Source organism: Elaeis guineensis, chromosome 10 (genome assembly GCF_000442705.2).
Source record: "Elaeis guineensis isolate ETL-2024a chromosome 10, EG11, whole genome shotgun sequence".
Lineage (NCBI taxonomy): Eukaryota > Viridiplantae > Streptophyta > Magnoliopsida > Arecales > Arecaceae > Elaeis > Elaeis guineensis.
In genome coordinates this window covers 1163629-1184183 of record NC_026002.2, presented here as the reverse complement: position 1 = coordinate 1184183, position 20555 = coordinate 1163629, and the positions used below count along the sequence as shown (strand labels likewise).

At 36.0% G+C, this 20555-nt stretch overlaps 1 protein-coding gene across 1 annotated transcript; it reads right to left on the bottom strand.

Moving 5' to 3' along the window:
• Window positions 1-508: 508 nt before the first annotated feature.
• On the bottom strand, window positions 509-17071 carry LOC105053268 (uncharacterized). Its single transcript, XM_019853408.2, is given in 13 exon segments — window positions 509-1011; window positions 3705-3808; window positions 3904-4259; window positions 4386-4519; window positions 4758-4945; window positions 5860-6014; window positions 6171-6782; window positions 10838-11238; window positions 11241-11365; window positions 11367-11424; window positions 11513-11590; window positions 16775-16906; window positions 16909-17071. Coding segments are annotated over 13 exon segments (2565 nt in total). The 5' UTR covers window positions 17060-17071; the 3' UTR covers window positions 509-940.
• Window positions 17072-20555: the final 3484 nt, after the last annotated feature.

Sequence of the window (20555 nt, the reverse complement as noted above, 5' to 3'; positions counted from 1 at the left end):
ATTTCTTTCAATATTAATGCAACCTCACACAGATGTAGGACAATATAGAAATTGGAAAAACGCAGCAGGGCCAAGAGTTGAGAAGTTTTTGTGGAAGCAAGGTATTGGATAGTTACTCTTGGCTGCTAATGTTTTGTGACTTGGCCTCGGGATGCCAAATGGTGGGTGTATCCCACATAACAGTAGTGCTTATTTAAATTCCCTTATTTAAAGATCATTTGTGTTTTCTTTATTGGCTTTGCAAATCTATAACAATCAAAATTTGTGTTGAATAAGAGTGCTGTCATCATGACCTTGGGACCCAAAGTGGCAGGATTACTTGCATCAATCAATTTACCCAATAATTTTCAGAGCCTTAAGCTCGCACTGGATATCCCCAGTAAAAACACGCCAGCATCCCAGGCCACTACTTGAGATGATTCACACATTTGTACATAATTATAGAAAGGAATTTGATTTATGTTATGGTAAAACAAATACATGCAAACTTAGGAAGAACTCTGGACATAAAAAAATAAATGGCATCCATATGACCACCGAACTTCAATTTATTCTGAGATTTAAGAACAATCACAAATTACTTGACAGGAACCGAATATAATCATGGCATTCCCAAATATGGGAAAGCTGACCGGACATCGTAAAGTGGATGATAGAGTACAACATAAATGGAGGTATCTGTTGACAAGGCACATCAGAAACCTTGTCATCGACTCAAAAATTACCACCAAAGGCATCAGCTGTGAATGTGAAAATAATCCGTGCACCATTCAACCACATTGGTCCTCAAATAGGCAAAAATGGAATCATGTAGCGCTTGTAATCTTGTTGGTATGAACCTCCATCTATTCAACATCATACAAAACCTAGCATGCAACATTTTGATCCACCAAGATGGCTGAGATAACCAAATAACAGACCACAGCAGGTTTAACATGCACTACAAAATCCCTGTTGCAATGCTGGAAGTGGCATGTATCTTCAACTTGTGCTCCGGGATATATGTCAGACCTGCCATGTCAAAAATCAGTTCATGAAAATTTATAGATGGGATTAAATAAAAAATATATATTTAATTTCTCAAGAAGCATAAATATCTCAATCTACCACAATCATGGAGAACCATACAGAAACTAGAAGACGATCTCATCACAAAGCAGTTTTTGCAGTTCAGAAAGGCATCTCAGCAGATAAATGAACATCAAGCATTTCATTTTCATCTACTTACATACATTTTAGTCAATATAGGCCTTCTAAAATTCAAAATTCCAGTATACGTTTAAATAATTAAAACTCAAACCAGGTTCTTTCCTAAAGTAAGTGCAGCAATAATGAAGTTCAGTTAATTGGCTTTAAGTGTATAAAAAAAACCTCATGCTGGACAAGTATACCAAGACAATCTTGACCCAGTCAATTTAAGTGAAGGATAGATAATATCTAAATAGAAAATACACCAGACATCGTGGATAATCATTACGATTATATCATATATCAAGGGAACTTATCAGACAAAACTAGATTCAAATTTCCAATTATATCCAAGCCTGCTCAACTGTGCTTTGAAGTGCGGAAGTGATTCATTCTGGTGCACCCTCAGAACATAATTATGATGCATGTTCAATAGGTGCTAAGACAGTTTAATTTGAAAAGCATGCTGTACAAATTTGTAATATAACCAACTACTAAGAAAACCTCCCACGTAGCATCTGGAATTTTTTAATATGAAACAAAAATTCCTCATTTTCAAATGTGTAGAGTTTCTTAAATGATAGCAGTGAAACAGAAAAGGGAGTGACAATCACATCATCTACCTCTTTTAGTATACATAAACAAAAGCATCAAGCATAATATGAGACTTAAAGTGGATAATTACACATTATAATACGAGATTTAAAGTGGATAATTACACATTATAAAGTTTCAAACAGAATGCATAAGGAAACATCCACTGAACATTAAATTTCAAATAAAAATAGCCATAATTATGCTTGAAGATATCCAGTTTCACTTCATGAGATCCTTGACTTGTGACGCATATCTATCGTGATATTTGACACTTCAGGAAAAATGAGAGCACCCACAACTTGAGGATAATTTCCAAACTTTCTTATTTGTTTGGTCAGTATGATTTACATCCAGTTTCAAGCCAAATAACCAAGTGCAAAAAAAAAAAAAAGGATTAAAAAAAAAGAAAACCTTCAGGGATAAGAGATGAAATACTAAGGTATAGAAAATATTGGGACCGTTGATTCGGTATATTAACCAATACAGTGATACGTTGAATAAGATGAAGCATTAAGGACCAGTTTGGATGCCAGAACACCTTATTAGTCCAATAAGAGCTTCTGGCAGGGGCTTACGTTCTAAACATATATGGATGGGGGTGACACCCAGAAATTGGAGAAGCCGGGCAACAACTAATCCCAATTTTTAAGAGATAAGCTGAATCACAAAAAGGGATCAAAGATGCCTAAAATAAGGGATTAGCTGTTGCTGACTGCCGCTTTCTCCCATGACCTCCTGTGGAGATGTTCATTTCATAAAAGAACAGAACATGCCAATAAGATCTTCCATCATCCAATTAATGTCCAAGAATAAAGTAAATATACAAAAAAACAAGAGATGAACCTGCAAGCCACAATGTCAAGGGTGATTGCGATATGGTAAGAATTTGGCCAACAAGTTAAAATTGAGATTGAGTTGGAAAATTTAGTCAAGTCATATGCCACATGCAACTTAGAATATTAAGCAAAATATGTTACATCGGATGATTTTAAATGAAGTCAAAGATTCAACTTATACTGAACTTTGTACGCATGAGTTGCCACATGAACAAACCATGGTGGCAGGTACAGAATAAGATGGAAATAGAATGGACAAATCAACAGACTTCACATACACAAAAAGAAGGGAGGAAAGGTAGGGGTGGGGGCATTTCCACAACTATATACATCATAATCAGCCATCCAAAAGTCAATCTCTTCTCCCCATTACCTTTTTTTTTTTTGCATGCTTCTTTTTTATCATTTCTTGCCATTGCCATTAAGTTATAAAAATAGAAATCGTGATAACTCCTGTTAAGATGGAAATATGTCATAACCAACTGCTCAAAACAATAAAAATATTTTCTTCACTTGGTTCTTGCACACAGAGATTCGACTTCATGAAATCAATATCTTCTTCGCCTTTTCCTTTTTGTTATTATTTATTGACATTAACTTAAGATAATAGACAACATTAATCTCCTGATAAGGCAGAGATAGTATGGGCAGATCAACCAACACTCGTAGAGAAAAAAAAAGGAAAAAAAATGGAGAAAGTTGTGGGGGTGGAGGGCGCAGGAGAGATTATCACATAGCCATGTACATCATAACCAACCATTCAAATATATATTTATATTCCTTACTTGGTTCTTGTGAACCTGCGTGAGGTTCCCCTTCATTAAGTCAATCTCTTCTTCTTCTTTTCTCTCTTCATTTTTGTTTATTTAATCATTTCTTGACAATAATTTATAAAAATAGGCAACATTGTATCTCTTAATATGTCCTTATGATTCAGGATCACTTGAACATGTTGGGCATTCATTCAAATTCACAAAAGATACATAAATTTTTAATTCCAATGAAATAATGTGCAAACACCAAAATTTCTGAAAAAGAGTTGGAAAAAAAAAAAAGAAATTTCAAAATTATGATGACCAATACCTTTCTCCTTGACAGCTATTTGAAGTGTATCAAGTGTAACTATGCCATCAGTTAATGGAAGTAACTCAAGCTTGACTGTAGCGCTCGAATGTGCAGGAACACATCTGAGTTGATCATTGAGAATAAAAATCCAAGTTATTTATCCATGTGCTATATCTTTACTAGTTTTGGATAGAGAACAATTTGAATATCCTATTACCCTAGAGGAACTGCGCTCTGCAACCATAGATGTGTACAGCCTGAGTCATTACTTGAAATCACATGAGACATTGTATCAGTCCGGTGCTCGAGGGATCTTGATCTTATTCCACCACTATCACTTGCTTTTTGAGAATCTGTTGTGGCAGGCATTGAACTCAGCCTATGCGTCCTAATTTCAAGTTTTTCCCCATCCGTCCTTCCCATATACTCATGAAAACTAATAAAAGGGCCCACTGGGGCTTTTGGTGAAGAGTTCAAGGATAAAACTGAAGGTGAAAAGGTAGATGATTCTGGAGCAAGAACAGTTAGTGTAAGATCTTCAGATGTTAAATTTGTAGCTTTTAGAGTTAACACCTGAAAAAATTCAAAAAAAAAAATCACAAGACATTACATTCATTTGAGAACACATTCATATGTCCCGTAATTATATGATGCCCCATACTGCTAAGAGAAAACAACACTCAGAAATGCGGGAGAAACCTGAACAGGAAGCTGCGGTGTTTTTGCATTTGTTCTAATAGTTTGTTGATATGATTCTGATGCTACAGTGATCATGAGATCTCTTGCAATGCGAGGTCGCCAATCTGTCAGCTGCTTGAAAAATAGTTTTGATTCTATTGCACAAGAAATTACAGGTTACAAGTCAAACTAACAGCATAAATGCATATACAAAGCAATTGATGTCAAACAATATAAAGCAAATTTGCCATCTCGGTATCAGACCTGTACCGGTACCGTCCCATCACAATGTCAGTATGTGGTACAGACCGGTATGATAGTATCGGTATGGTATGGTATGCCTCATATTAAGCGGTATCGGGTGGTATGGCAAACATGGTATAAAGATATTACCAGTATAGTTGCAGCGACATGATACTAGAATCGCATACTGATCTGAACTTCTTGATATCAAATGCACATTTGGCGCCGTGATAGTCCTCTCTGAATGTGGTTGCATAGAGCCTATCTCGCCATTACCCCTAAAACCTCCGTTTAGCACAGTTGCTGGTTTGAGAATGAAAGAATGTTCTTCACCCCTCCTGCACCATGCATACTCATGAAAACAAGCATAGGTGCAAAGCTAGTAAATTTTCTTAGGTGTAGGTGACAATTTAATGGATGCTTAAACAAATTGTCTTCATTAATGTCTGATACAAGTAACTGTACTTAAAATGAAATTATGGATTATCTTCTAAGAAAACAACATCGTAAATTTCCAATTTGAGAAAATATTGGATTTACCAAGTATGACTTTTATATGCATAGCTTATGTCTAAATTTTCCAAGCAGCATTCAAGATATTCATATCTACATGCATCATATTAGCTCCAGATGCATATGTCCAAACAACATTAAAAAAAATGAATAAAAAATATAATACATAAGTCACTAATCTGGTATCCAAGATTTGAATGGCAGTTCTTCTAGGCATGTATAACAGGTAGATTACAAGCTTTAATTAACCAAGAGTTCTTAATAAAATCCAGCAAGTGAAAATCATTCAGTATGCAACGAGTTTTTAATGCACACTGTTTGCAAATGCTTTCAAATCTAGATATCCAAATTCTTGGTATATTCAGTAAGTTCTACAAATGTTTCACTTATCTAAGCTATAGTTCTTTGTCTTTCCTATATTTAGATTATATTAGGCATTTCATCATTATCAATTAATTAGTGTATATGTATTAGCACATAGGGTTCCCCAGAATCTTTTTATGCTTCCAGCATCAGATACCCAAAACACAAATCCAAGTTAATACAGAGTTACAAATGGTTGGGCTATTGCTTTCCTTTCCCTTCCAAAAAAAGGGATCAATGCGGAGTTACCATTCAAGGTAACAATAAACTAAGATGCTGTATGAGTTTGTCAATATACGTGTATACGCACATGTTTATGTATAAAAATAAGAAGCAGGAATACCACTCTGGATAACAGCAAGTATCGAACACCAACCTGAGGGCAAGATTGGGCAAGCTATGACCATCTCCTGTCTCAGTACTTGCAACTGGTAGGGATATGGATGGACCTCCTTTTGAAGCCTCCTCGAAGACAACAGTTATTGCATCCAAAAAAATAATAGAATCTGATATATGGGCCGGCATAACATTCTGTATAACAAAATATAAATGCCAGCCTGTTAAGATCGCTTTTACAGCATTTGAAAAAGTAGCAAACACTCCTAAACAAAACAAAGAATATAATGCTTTCAAACAAAGATCACAAACAAATTAATTTTATATATTAAAAAAAAAAAGAACTTATGCCTTTATTTGGACGCAAATAAAATCCTCTGTAATGCACTCAGCAGCAAAAGAATGGATTTCTAACGGTTGAATGATTTCAAGTTTTCTCTGCCACCTCCTGCCAGGCAAGTACATGCCTTCCAGCCCACAGTGAACAGAAAACCGTTCTGGCTCTAAAGAAACACCTCGAAATGATAAAAGCCCTGCATTTCGCATATCTTGATTCCTTATTGGCTTCTCCGGTGAAAAGCGGTCAAAATCTTCAAGATCAAATGCTGGTCTTGAGTTGGAGGGAGGAACAGCAGATGAAGGTGGTCCGGTAACTTGAGGAAGTGAAGGCATGGAGTAGCTTCTAAAATGACCAAAAGAAAAAATTTGTGAACTAGGTGATGAATATGTTTTCTGAGAGATACTGGAGCTTAAAGGAGGTGATAATGGACGTGGAGGAGGTAGAGTGCGATCCAAGGGGAGCAACCATCTAAGCAGCTCATGACACGGATCCTCATTATTTGGAACAGGTGAGTTATCGAGGTTCTCAGAAAAAGAATTGCTAGCTTGGTACTTCTCAAATTGAAGAACCTCAAGAACAGGGTCTTTTATATTGCTAATTCCAACATTCACCTGTAAAAGAACCTGCATCCTTCCAGCAGACAAAAAGAAGCATGATAAATCAGTAGTATATGGTTATCCGAGAATTTATATTTACATAAAACATAAAAATAATATTTATCAGAAGAAACATGTAGTGCCGAAGGGAAGCCATTGGCATTCAATGAATGTCAACAGTGAGTTATCATAAAAACAATGCAGTCGGCCTTAAAAAGCACTTCAATATTTGTCTTAAGAGGTTTAGATTGGTATTCTAGTACTATAACATAGAAGGAAGTTTGAGAAGAAAAATGCATTTTAAGAGGACACCTTTTTTTTTTGAAAAATTTTATGAGGACACTTCGTATAGAAACAAATTTCTAGCAATGGTTCAATTAGACTCGTGGAATTCATTGTGCCCATGTATGTATTATGGATAAGAAAGAAATCACCTTATTAGTGGAACCTCTAATCTGAGATTAACAGGATCATGAGTACCAGAGGTACTCGTAATCCCTCTATTTCTCTTACAGTCTCACATCACAGCACCTCTGCTCAGAAACTTCAAATGGTTGATGAGAGATTGCATGGATAACATCACTGCCATCCAACAAGGCTTGATTTTTTAGATACAGGTATCCAGTACATGCAATGCACATGAACGAAGAAATATAGAGTCCATGTTCTTTCCTCCAATCAGTGTGTTGGACTACTTATTTTTTTTAATCTTTTTTCCTCTGCAAGTTGTCATGTTTCCTAGATGGGTCCTAATTACAGACGGACTAGAGTCTGTCATCCCCCACTCCCCTCGCACATCCCATTTTATTTTTCTGATCTTCTCTTTTCCACCTTATGCATGTTGTCACCAAGCTGAGTTGAACGAACCACTGATGGGTATTCATGTTTAGAGCTTCCATAATACATAGCACAGATATAGATATAGATCCTCTCAGTTCAACCAATTGACCTGGCAGGTGGACAAGTGGCTTGCTAAACCTGCACATTAGCTGGGCCAGTGCCCATTCTGCATGCAAATTCTTTTGAATACCAACAATTAGTTCATCTATGGCAAGGGTGGGAAAGCACATGCTTTAGATTAACTATTTGGAGTAGCTCTGCTACAATTAGAAAAATGGGGGGTTGGGGAGGGCTACAAGGGGAAGGGGGCACCCTCTACCTTTGTGTCTGTGCAGACACGCATGTTCATATGTCACCAGTCATATATGTATCTAGTGATCACAAGTAAGCACCTTTGCTTTGCCTGTTTACATTACTCCTCTATAGATCTTTTATTTCTCTTACATGAGAAGTATAATACAGTTTTAAGCAACGTTTTAAATCCCATGGGATAGGGATATCCCATTTTTCTATGGAACAGAATGCGCCGCCGTCTTGCCCTGTCCCAACAATTGGGACATAGGATAAGACATCCTAATAGGGATGCTGGGATGATGACGAGACAGTCCTGTTCCAACTTATGGGATGACAACCCATCCCGATGTCTTGTGGGGCATCCCATCGGGACCTGAATCCTTTGTTTGCACTTTGCTTGCGCTTAGCCAAGTCTTATTAATTGTATCAAATGTTATCATAGCAAGAAATTATATAATCCAGCAAACCTACCAATAATAAATGAAACTAAGGTACTGAAATCATTAGAAAAGCTCTTCATTTTCAGTTTTTATTATATTGTAATACAAAAGAGATCTCCTTATTTGTGCATGTACAATATCAAAATTTTACGCAAGCAATAAATAATTTCCATGGTTTATCTTTAAGGCATAAAGCTACATTAATTTGACAGAATCCATGTCATTTCTTTTTGTTCCATTACCATCTTCATATACCAAAAATCACCTTCAATTGTTGGCACCTTATCTAAACATCCTCAAACAAACTAAACGACCAAATTAACTATATAAACCCACGTTGTCCTAACACCTCTTCCTTCTCCATCCTTTTCAAAGTTTTCACAACTTTAGAATTTCAAATTATCTAATGGATCCATAGTTCCCATTCTATCGTCCTCCTACTAAGTCTAGACCTGTAGTGGTATCTGCATTTAACAACATCTAGAAATCACACCATTGTCTTCTTTGCTACCATTCTCTTCAAAAAAAAAAAATTTCACATGATTATTACCATCTACACCTGCACATCTAATTTATTATATCACAATTATTTATCTACATATTAGCTAGCATTTTTAAATAAATAAAGCATAAAACTATGTAAATAATTAGAAACCAAAGGAACCGAAAAGTGTCATACTTGCTATAGAAGAAGAAATCAAAATGATAGATAAATGCAAAGCAGGCTGACGCCAGGCTGAAATACCCCCTACACCCACACCCCACCACCCCCCCCCCCCCCGGGCGCGCCTCTCAAGGTTCATGCTAAAGAAAACAATCTGTAAAAAAGAACCATGGTGACCTCTAGAAAGCCTTAAATCATGGCTAAGCATGACCATACTTGCAAGTACCTCAAGAGCGAAAACTTTCGCAATATTGGTAAATGACATGGGTGTTAGCAACTTCAAAGCATCACCACATGAAGACATTCAATAGGAGTATAGGACCATCTTCATTGTGTCCGGCATCTAGTTAGCTTTCCAAGGCAGCTTGAATTACATCAATTGGAGATCGAATGAGAAAGATATGACTGAAAATTTTAAATTGTGACAATAGTGCCAAGTCAGTATATTCTAACAGCATAACCCATGCCATCAGATCAAAAAACTGCACATACAAGTCCTATTTGGCTAAGGAGTCATCTAATGGCAACCCTATGTCATTAGACGAGTTGACAGTTATGATGTCATTAGTCATTAGATGTCTCAAGAAATCGCCTTTCATCCTTATGGGATAAGACTAGTTCTAGATTCTAGTTTCTTGCCATTGTTCATCTTTAAGTCAAATTCTACATGCACCCAGGAGTCCTCATTCATTAGAAGGGGCCCTAGAACATTATAAATACCCCATGCACACCACCTTTGTGCCTTAAATTGTTACTGTGAATTGTCACTATTGCTCTAAATAGTCCCATTAGTCCATTACCTTATGCATTATAAATAACACACATACTTATATTATTCAATTTAATCACTTACACAATTGTGTTTAACAACATGCTAGAAAGGTTGGAAAAACTGCCATACTGCAATCTGTTCTGCCCTGTATTGCACACCATACCACCCTGTGTGGCAAACCATAAGCAGATAGGGGGCATACATACCCTACCAATACTTTATCAGTACAACTCCACACTGCTGTACCATGGTACTTCAAACCAGAGATCGAGTCCAAAATAAATTTCTGATTAAATCCTAATCAATAATCCACATTTTGAAAAGCATTGAAGTTGAACTCAGAATTATGGAAGTGGTTTATCCAATCATATCTTATTATCATATGAACCTTTCTCTCATAAAAATAAGGTCAGCTGTAGAGTAATACTCTAAACCAAAAAGGCTCAAACAAGGATTGGACAGATCTTTACGAATAGCTATCAACTTTTAGGAATTGGTTTTAAAGTCTTGGCCAAGGAACTTATGGCAAGAGAAATATTTACATGCGAGAGGCCATGAACAGAAATGGATATGCTTGCAATTAACATGTCACCCAAGTGTTTGCAACTTGGCATGCACTTGCTATTCAAGGGCACAAATGGAATGCAAAAACAAAGCACACATCATGAAGAAAGTTTATGCCCTAGTTATTAATTACTAAAAATATTTACTCAAAAAAAAAGTATCTTCATTGCAAAAGTTTTGGTGATGTTTGCCTTCAAGAAAAAACAAATAGGAATACAATGTAGGCTATATCTTTGGTCACAATCTAAAGAACAATCAGCATCATGTACACAAGTTAACCAACTTTGGCATGACACATAATTTTGGGTGGTAATGTCCTCATACTACCATTATTCATAAGAAGTATTAAAATACCAAGTTTTAGAGAACCGATGAGCGAACTTTGAAAGAAGAAAAATGTAATATGAGCGAATGATCAAATTTTGTATATTGTTACTATAAATTAAAAGAGCGTTATCTAGTGTCTCGATTATAAAATGCATAAAACAGAAAACTCTCTCAAATGTACCACTATGTCACCATTGCGCAGGGAGTAGCATTTGACAGTGTCTCGAGCCAGTCCACCAGATGCATTACCATCAAAATTTCCCTTGTCAACAACTGCATTAAGAAGGCTCACTGACATTTTCAATGATCCTCCAATTGATTGGAAACTTCCCCCTGCCATCCCAGAATTCACTGAAGATTGTTCTGCTACATTTCTCTTAGACCAAAGTGGTTCATCCAACTGGGCAATTCTAACAAAGAAATTTGAATTTCTAAATCTTTCCAACAAATTTTCAGTCTGTTGCTTATGATCTTCCATCATAAGGAGAGATTTGGTTGCAGAGATAACTCGTCTAGGAGTCATCTCGTTTCCAGCTGATATAGTTTCTCCATTGTCTTTTATACTTTGATGAGCAGTTTCTCACATGTGCCATTCGCATCCCCCTCCCCACTGGCAGAACTGGATTTAATTCCTAAAATTTCAGTTTTTTGGTTTCCATTCTGACTAGATTTACCATTTTTAGACATCACTGCTGCAACTCTAATGGAGTAATGATTTCTGAGTCTGCTTTGCTGCTGACAAGCATACCAGGATATGAATCTGTTCACCTGGATGGAAAAGATCAGATCCCAACAAAAAAAGTCTTTTGCATGTAATGAATTAGCTGAACAAGAATATTCTGGAAAATCTACTTACCAGGAAAAATGAAAGAACGATCTAACAAGCGCAACTGTAGTATATCAGGTGCATCACTCCAATTGTCTGGAAGTTCCTCTGTAAGTCTAAAGTCAATAACTATGGAATAAATGTAAGAACAATCTTTTACTTTAACAAAAGTATGGATAATATCACATAATCCGTAGTAACCTGAGCTGTACAAAACTGAAAGAAGTTTTAATTTGTAACAGGCAAGATGTAAAACTGTTCGAGTCAAAATGATCAACTTGAGTAGAGGGAATGTGTGTGCATAAAAAACAAAAATTAATAAGGATCTAGTACCATTATGTAGCAAACAATATCCATGAAAGTTCAAAATCAATCCATAGCCTCTATCAATGCTTGTGTAGGTTTCATTCATGGGCCTCAACAGATGTCTGAAAGAAAATCATCTATTTTTATTTGAAAACTCCTGACCAGCAATTTCCACTACTTGCTTAAGTAAATGAATGCCACAAGATCAAACACGAGTCTCAGCATGGTTAGACAACCATACTGGATCCTACTTGAATGGAGCAGGGCCTATGAAGGAAGCAGAAGGGCTCAAAAATGAAGGATACGGTTTAACATATGGAGCAAAAGGATTCATCAAGCTACACCAAATAAGATAAGAAAAGATAGTATAGTAGGGCCTCTTAAGCAATCAAGAACAAACAGTATAAACTACCATGAAGATTCTTGGTTATTTTGTTTTATGGGTATAGGATTCATCAGCTATCTCGCAACAATCTCAATTTGCATGATACCTAGAAGCAGACTAACAAAGCAGGATTTCTTCACGGTCGGGATATTAAAATAAAAGAAACATACAAAGCACATCTGTTTGTTACCGCCAGATATACTCCCGCGGGTCCTAGCTGATTTAGGGGGAACACATCACTCATGAAGAGTGTGGGCTGCCCCCATGTCCCCAAGGCAATAAATATCAGTATTGTTAAAATATAATAAAATCCAATGGTCATAATAGGGAAAATGGAGCGAAAAGAAAAAAAAGAGTTAAGATCCTCAAACTTGACAAAAGTCATACCTATAAATTAAAATGTCTATACAAAATGGCATTTCTCCGTTAAAATTCATCAATTCCTTTAATAGTTTGGAATTTTAATTGCACTTAACCTATAATAGGATAGCCTCTTTTCCAACTGCAAGGGCTCAAGTGTGTTTTGAAATTCTCTTCTTTTCATCCACATGATTTGCACTTTTAAGAATGTTATATAACAAACAATTTTTTGGTGTGAAGTTCCAACTAAATTCAAGATCTATTGACTAACTTAAACCAGCTCAGCTTTAGAGCAAGCTAAAGCCTAAATCGATTATTGGGAAAGGGCATAGTGTTTGTACGCAACTACAATTTCTCCCAAACCGACATTGAGAAAGAAAATAGCAAGAACTGTATGACACACTTATCTATTTATGGCGAAGCTTGTGCACGTTTAAGGGTGTGTTGATGCTGCTTAGAAAAAAGCACTTTGTAACTTCTAAAGCAAAAAAAAGTTTGCCTCGAACAGTATCATTGCTTGACACTTGGGCAAGAGGGTGAGTGCTTGATTTTTTCCGGCTGCAATCAGTCCTTTGGAGTGGGGTGGGTAGGTGGGATTAGCTCCTCCTAATCTTTTCTTTAAAAAAAAAAAAAATTCTTTTAAAGAAAAAAAAAGAAGGAAAACATTTCTTTAAAAAAGTATTTGGTAATGGTACCTTAAAAATGCTTCTACAAACGAAAAAAGTCCAAAAAAGGTGTCAAAAAAATGCTTTTATGAAAAGCTAGAAAACCTAGTTCTTGCTTCTTTTTTTGAAAATAGAAGTGACACCAAACACGACCTAAAGCAAAGTTGCCCCAACTAAGACCTTTCACTAGAAAACAACTTCAATGGACAATGGGAGCTCCAAAAAAACATCTGATCTACAAATCTGCACTCTATATCAAATCTAATTACTCCTTTGATAAAGAAGAACTTAATGAACCAACTTCAACTTGGCCCTACCTCAAGAAATCCATCCTAGGAGGAAGTTGGCATCCGTGTCAATTCCCAAATTTCTCCATGTCTTGTGTTTCTCCTTAGGCACAAGCACTACAAAACTCCCTCAGCACAGAAAAAGGTAATCACATACTAATAAAGTACATCTTTTAGATGCAAGAAAAATAAGCCTCAGCAGAGCAACCTACGAGCAATACAGACATCCATTAAAATTCTGACTCCATTCTCCCGCTGTTACTTAAGCCAATTCTAACTTTGTAAAATCAAGGCTTTCCATTGGCAAATTTAAAGCTCCCACTCCCCCTCCCCACTCCCACCCCAAAAAATAACCTTGATTTTGCAGCTTTGGAAACTCTCCTCTCCAGATCATTCAAATTCTATAAACATTTTCCAAGCAATCCAAAGTTGAAGTACAAGTGCCTTGATTTAAAGAGGAAAGAGCATTTTACGGACAACCTCGATACCCATCAACAAACGAAATATTACTTGATAGATGCTACAGTATCAGACACATGACCAGTTTAAAGGGGAAATAGTAATTGGTGAATATTTGTAATCCCATCAAACAATCAAGTAGTATTTGATTAACAGTTTTTATCCATCAAGATATGAATATCACGCAACAAGTGGGTGAGCCCTTTAAGAAATATATCAAGGACAGCTATCATTCCATCATCTAACAAAGTGACAGTCTATGAAATGCAAAGAAGTGATAGTTGTGATTCAAGAGAAAAAGGTATTTGATGGATGGTCCAGTCATTGGGAGAAGTGTCAAATATCCGACCTGGAATTTTTGCCTTGACAAACTTTTTGAAAGTGTACTAGTAGAGAGTCTCCCACAATTGATGTACACTATCTTTAGAGACTAGGGAGTCAGCAGTGGTTTGGGAGGGTCTCATGATCTTGTATCATCATCCTGGTTTTCTTTGGTACAGTCGGAAACAGAAAACTGTTTTTTCAATATTTGTTATCAGTGGATGATCGCTGCTAACTTTTTGTTATTTTTGTTGTGGATGCTTGCTGCTTTAAAGTTGGAAATACTTGAATCTTAAATCTCAACTCTCGTTCAAGAATTCCATTGCAAAATTCATTTCTTTATTCATCAATTTTCTTGTTGAATAGCTTTTTATATATTTTCTTCTCATCCAAATATAATATTTTATTATAAAAGTTGATATTACTATTAAGAAAAATTTAATATTTACCATTCAAGTAATTGGAAGGAACCAGTTGTTCGAAATGATAGACAAGTGCTTCAATGCACCGCAAAAGAACTAGCAATTGTTTATACACAATTCTACACCACTTAGAAGCAAATAGGCAGAATCATCCCTCAGTAAAGATTCCACCAAAGGTGTCCTTCAGCTTTTAAAGGGAAAGGAAGAATACTGATCATTTTATCATTATTATCATCCAATCCACATACAACTATACTTGACAGGGGTCCTAGGAAGGAATTAATAGACATTTTATGACGGCCATAAGTTCTCAACTAATCGTCACCTTCCAAAATCCTAGCCAAGAACAGTTTGGACAAGAGACAGAGGTGGAATAGAACCTACTTGGGCAGTTGGTAGTTCAAAGAGATACCTCATCATTAATATTGCTAAGCTCATGTAACCAGACAACAACACTCCAAAAGTCCCTGTTAGACTTGGAAAGAGAATAGAGAAAGTGCAAAGAAGATGAGGTTTCATAATACAAAAAATCATTCATTTCTAAGGTACAACCCACAAGCCAATTGTAGCCATCTTCCGCTCAACCTCCCTCTCTTAATGATTCCTCTCCTTTCCAGGGAAAATACAGATACCTAAGATTAAAGTTATTATTCGTGACAAATATTATTAGACATATAATTTCCCATACTTCTGAAACTTAAATTTGAATCTTTAGGACAAGAAATTATGACCAATTATAGCATTCTTTTTGATAATAGTAACATACACCAACAGGCAACAACTAAGTAAAAAGTTATATTTTAGTAAGTTACATAGGAATATTCTGATATCATGTTAGAAAATTTCTGCCAATACTAGTATATTTTAGTAAAATGAACCAGGATATGATAGAAAAAAATCGCATTGAGAACAAAGTAGCAAAAAGATGATAACACTTTCTTATTTCTTTAAAAAAAATAGAACTTCATAGCACCATATTCACTTTCAGTATTTATTTTGCCTTTAACACATAGTATAAAACTATATATGTACATATACGTGTCCCTATGTGTGCTATAATATACATTAATACATAAATGTACATATGTGTGTGTGTGTTCATATATATATATATATGAATGTGTGCGTGCGTGCGTGTATACATGAATGTTTTTATATTGTTTCTCCTACTAAAAACCAAGAAATGGGAAATTTCATGGCTCCATTTCACATTCCAAATCTTGTTAATTATCTTTGTTCCACTCTTATTTTTAAGAATTTGAGCAAAATGGAGGGCCAATGTAATTGAGAAAAGAAAGAGGAGAATTTTCCACATATCTGAATTAAAAATTGGTAATTTCATATTTAAAACTTTATTTAGTGCAAGTAAAAAAGAAAAGATCGTACTTGCTGCTAAGTTTTCCTAGATGAATGACCATGCTTTTTGGCAGAGAATCATTTTAAAACACTATACATAGATATATCAGAATAGTATAAACTTGTGGTGATTCTAAAAACAAACAGTTACAAGTGTATGCATTTGTATATGTCTAGAGTTCTTCTAGCGACATGCATACACACAGTTTAAAACACGCTCAATGGACATAAGAAGAATATTCTAAACCAACCTCTTTATACATTTAAAATGATCTGATGAACCACTCATAACTCCCAATATTTTCCACCAAGTAAAATAGATATCAATGATATGGATTGGAGAGTGAAAAGAAACTGATAAATGAGATGTATGTGGGAGTTCAAGATATAATTTACTATTGAAATTTACATAGTTCAAGAACCTACCAAAGCCATGCTTATAGAATCTGGAAGTTTTATATTTAGGAAATCTCAGTTCTCAGTACCATGGAGAAGTGTTACTCAGCCTGAGGTAGCAAATTCCTATCACAGTGAACAAGCATTTACAAGATTCACAAGTAACATTATGTCGATGATCAATTTAACCATGAAACTAGCCTTCATAATCATCAACAATGGCAAATCGAGTCTCTTTGTAATCCAAGTTGTACTTGTTAGTGATAGATTAAGTTTATCTATCTATCAATCATAAGCTTGTCAAAAAATGAATTAAAATGTTTGAGAGAACATACTGCATGGAATTGTGATCCATCCTTCATCTTCTGTAACATCAGCGAGGTTTCCACAAGCAAATTGGTTTTCTAAACCTTGTGTTTCCCCACCTCCATCGCCAACTCCATCACCATCTTTGCCATCATCTTCTTTGTGCGCGAGTTCGGAAATGGATCTTCAGCAATGAGACCCTCCAAAGTAGTAGCTTGCTTCTGTGTCAGTGGCACATCTTTCTGCTGTTCAGCTTCAGGAAAACTATGTAGATCTGAAGCTACAGGATGGGCAGTTCTCAATAGAAAATTCATAATTCCGCCCAAAATACCTGCAAAGTCATTAAGGAAAATTTCAGATCCCGTCCAGGAAGAGAATATAAGTCTTTTCCTTAAAATTTAGAAGATTGAATTAGGAATATCTTAAAATTCATTGCACGGGATGGAATACAGCTTACAAGATTTTATCAGGGGCCAGCACACCCCTAGAAACAAATTTAAGATAAGTCAAAACATAGAAAAAGAAAGCACATATGAATGAATATAGGGAACAAAATATTAGGAAGATGGAAATTGATATAAGATCCCCTTCAAAACATGGCTAAATGATGCCACAGTCATATGACTTAGGAGATACAATACTAATGAAAATAGAAATATACATTTTGGCCCTATTAAACACGATAGCCAAAGATACCAGAACACAAGCATTTTTTATCATGGAGATATTTTTACAGAAGCATGGTAAGATGGGTCAAAACACCTACAACAGACTGCAGTCAGATGGATGACTAGATGATTATAGAGTGTTTTGTGGCAGATTTATGCTTGGTTCACAAAAGGAAGATTTTGGAAGATCACAAAAGGGCCCTAAAGAGTGCTTATTTCAAAACATCTGAAACCAAGAAAGTGCAAACATGCAAGAGTATTTGTGGAAGTTAAGTTGATGATGGTAAAATTAGAAACAACAAGGTGCTTCTATATCAGGAGCATAGAAGTTGCTATAGGTGAGGAAAAGATAATGAAAAACTGGACGAAGGAGTATGGGTATGTGCAACTGACATCTCAGTGGGCCCAATAATTTGAAGAGCTCGTAACACCTAGGGCTGGGACAAGGACGAAAAGATTGAAAAAAATGAAAGGAAGTTATAAACAAAATCTGGAGAAGCTTGTGATAAAATTGATGTGGTCCTGCATACAAATGATGTGCAAAAATGGGTTTGTAAAGCAAATCTCAGTTAGTCAAAAAAAAGAATAACAGGGTTTATTGTTATATATTCAATCCATGCAGAACACAGACACAGCATGAAGCAATATATGCTCCCTACAACACAATTACATGAATAATACACACGCATTTAACTATACTAACTACAAACACTAACTACAATAATGAGATGATAAAAAAAAAGATTACCGGTGCTAGTAGCATTAGCAGTGAATTTCATTAAAGAATGAGATGTTACATACACTACTGCTGCTAGGGAGGAAATTGGGATCTGTAAGTCATCAAATACATGATCATACATTGTTTGGTCAATAAAAGATAAAAGGATATTCTTACTTCTTAAAACTTCAAGTGCAATGAGGATTGCTCGTTTCTGAGTCAGCAGGTGACAGGACTTAGCAAAGTATGATAGAAACAATCTTAACTAGAAGGACATACTAACACTACCAATAGTAACCTCGGAGCACCGCTCACATTCAATATTCTAAATCCGGATCCATCGAATGTCGAGATAACAGTGTTTATGAGTCATACTGAACGGTAGTAGTCGCATAGCTCCATCTCAAGTGTTCCACGTCTTGTCAAATGCAACACTTCCATCACAACTAAACCCCAATTTAACTCTTCCAAACCATCAACAGAACACAACTAATCAGAGAACCAGGGTTTATACCACGACACCATGAACCTAAACGCAGACACAGCCCACAGGTCTCTCCACACTCGACCCAAAATAATACAGATGGCAAATTAGTCACGAACAAACATTTGTCAAATGGCACAGTAAAAACCACATCAAAACCGAAACTACATGAATGAAAAAGAAGAAGATAAGCAATTCATTCAAAAGATGAAGAAAATGGTACAGAAACTCAAAAATTCCCAAAAATCACGACAAATCAAAAAAAAAAAAGAAAAACAGCGCAGTAAATATCATAGAATCCAGATCGATCCACTCTCCATCAAGCAAGAAGCAACAGAGATCAACGACATTAGGGTTTCTAGATGATATAGGGTTTTATATACCGATGATTCAGGAAACAACTTCGAGATTCTGGTCTTTGCAGCAGCGATCGGAAAAGGAGCTAGGGTTTGGGGCAGAGAAAATGAAGAAAATGGGATCGGAGGAAAGGGATCTCACCGGACAAAGAGAACAGGGACGGAGCTCCGCCGGCGGTTGGAGAGGTCTTCGAGTGGACTCCGAAGGAGGCGAACAGAATAAAGAAGATGAAATCGAAATGGAGAGAAGTGAAGGTCGCGGAGAGAGGTGAAGGCAACCAACCACCTCCACCGCGCGCACGCCTCGCGCACGTGCCCCCTTGTGGCCTCCCACCGTGGCACTTAGCACGCCACTTATGCTTGCACTTCGGAAAGAGCAAGGTCTATTAAAATTATTCCCCCTCTTCTCTCTCTTGTTATGACCATTTTCTTCTTCTTTTTTTTTTTCTTTTACTTCCTGATGCAACTCAGGTTATAATCTTTTTCTCTCTCTAAAGCACTAAACATGGAGAACTCCACCAATTTGTCACGACTCATTATTTCAACTCTTCATCAATATTCCCTTTTTTTACTGTCACCCTTCTTCTTTCCTATAAAACCTGAAGACTTCGAATCTACTCAAACTTGAGATCTTTAACTCCTCGTCAACTACCTCTACCCCAAGCATCATCATCCCCATCTTGCCGAGTTGATACCATGAGAAATAGATTGAGCTCATCATTAGAGACCTCATGAGAAGGTATCTAAAGGCAAACCAGCATGAATGAGCGACAAGGTGGCTCATGTGTGTATTACTTGAACATATGCTATGTATTGACGAAACAGCAACCAAATATATATTGCTTCATTTTGAGGCTTAAATAAGGTATAGTCGATAAAATAGTGAGTATATCAATGAATTGTTGGGTATGTATTTGCGTACCAAGAATGCTTAGATATGAGTTGCTTGGATATATATTACATATTAGAAAAATGGTTATTTAAACTGTATATCGAAGAAAGATGAGAGAGCAGGGAAATACAAGAGAAGCAGTGATTGGATTTTCCCAGCCGGCCAACCAATCAATGAATGTCTTATCACAAACTTTTTTCCTTCTCTTTCTTTAGAACTAATCAATGGAATGCAATTGATTTTTCTTATTTAGCTAAACTCTTGTCACTTGCGACTATATTATGGAAGAGAAGAAAGGGAAGATTGATTTGAAAGGAGAGGTAGAAAGAGAAAAAAAAAAGAAGCAAAGAAAAAGTTGGCATCAAGATGGGCATTAGGCATGAGAGAGGAAAGAGGAGTGCATAGGAAAGTTTTGAAAGGAGGCAAATCCCATCGATGTTTTTTTTTTGTTTATATTTTTATTTTTTTTTCTTCCTTCGATCTCTATTAGAGGAGAATTTTGCAATCAAAAATAAATAAATAATAAACATTTAGATATTAATTTTGCAAGAATGGTAGGATTTTTTTTTATAAAATAAAATGATCCACATTTAATATTGCTTGGATAAATTTGCCTCGATGTATAAGTAAGAAGAAATAGGTAGATCTATGTATATATTATTATATGGCCTAGTAAAAATAAGTTTAAGTTG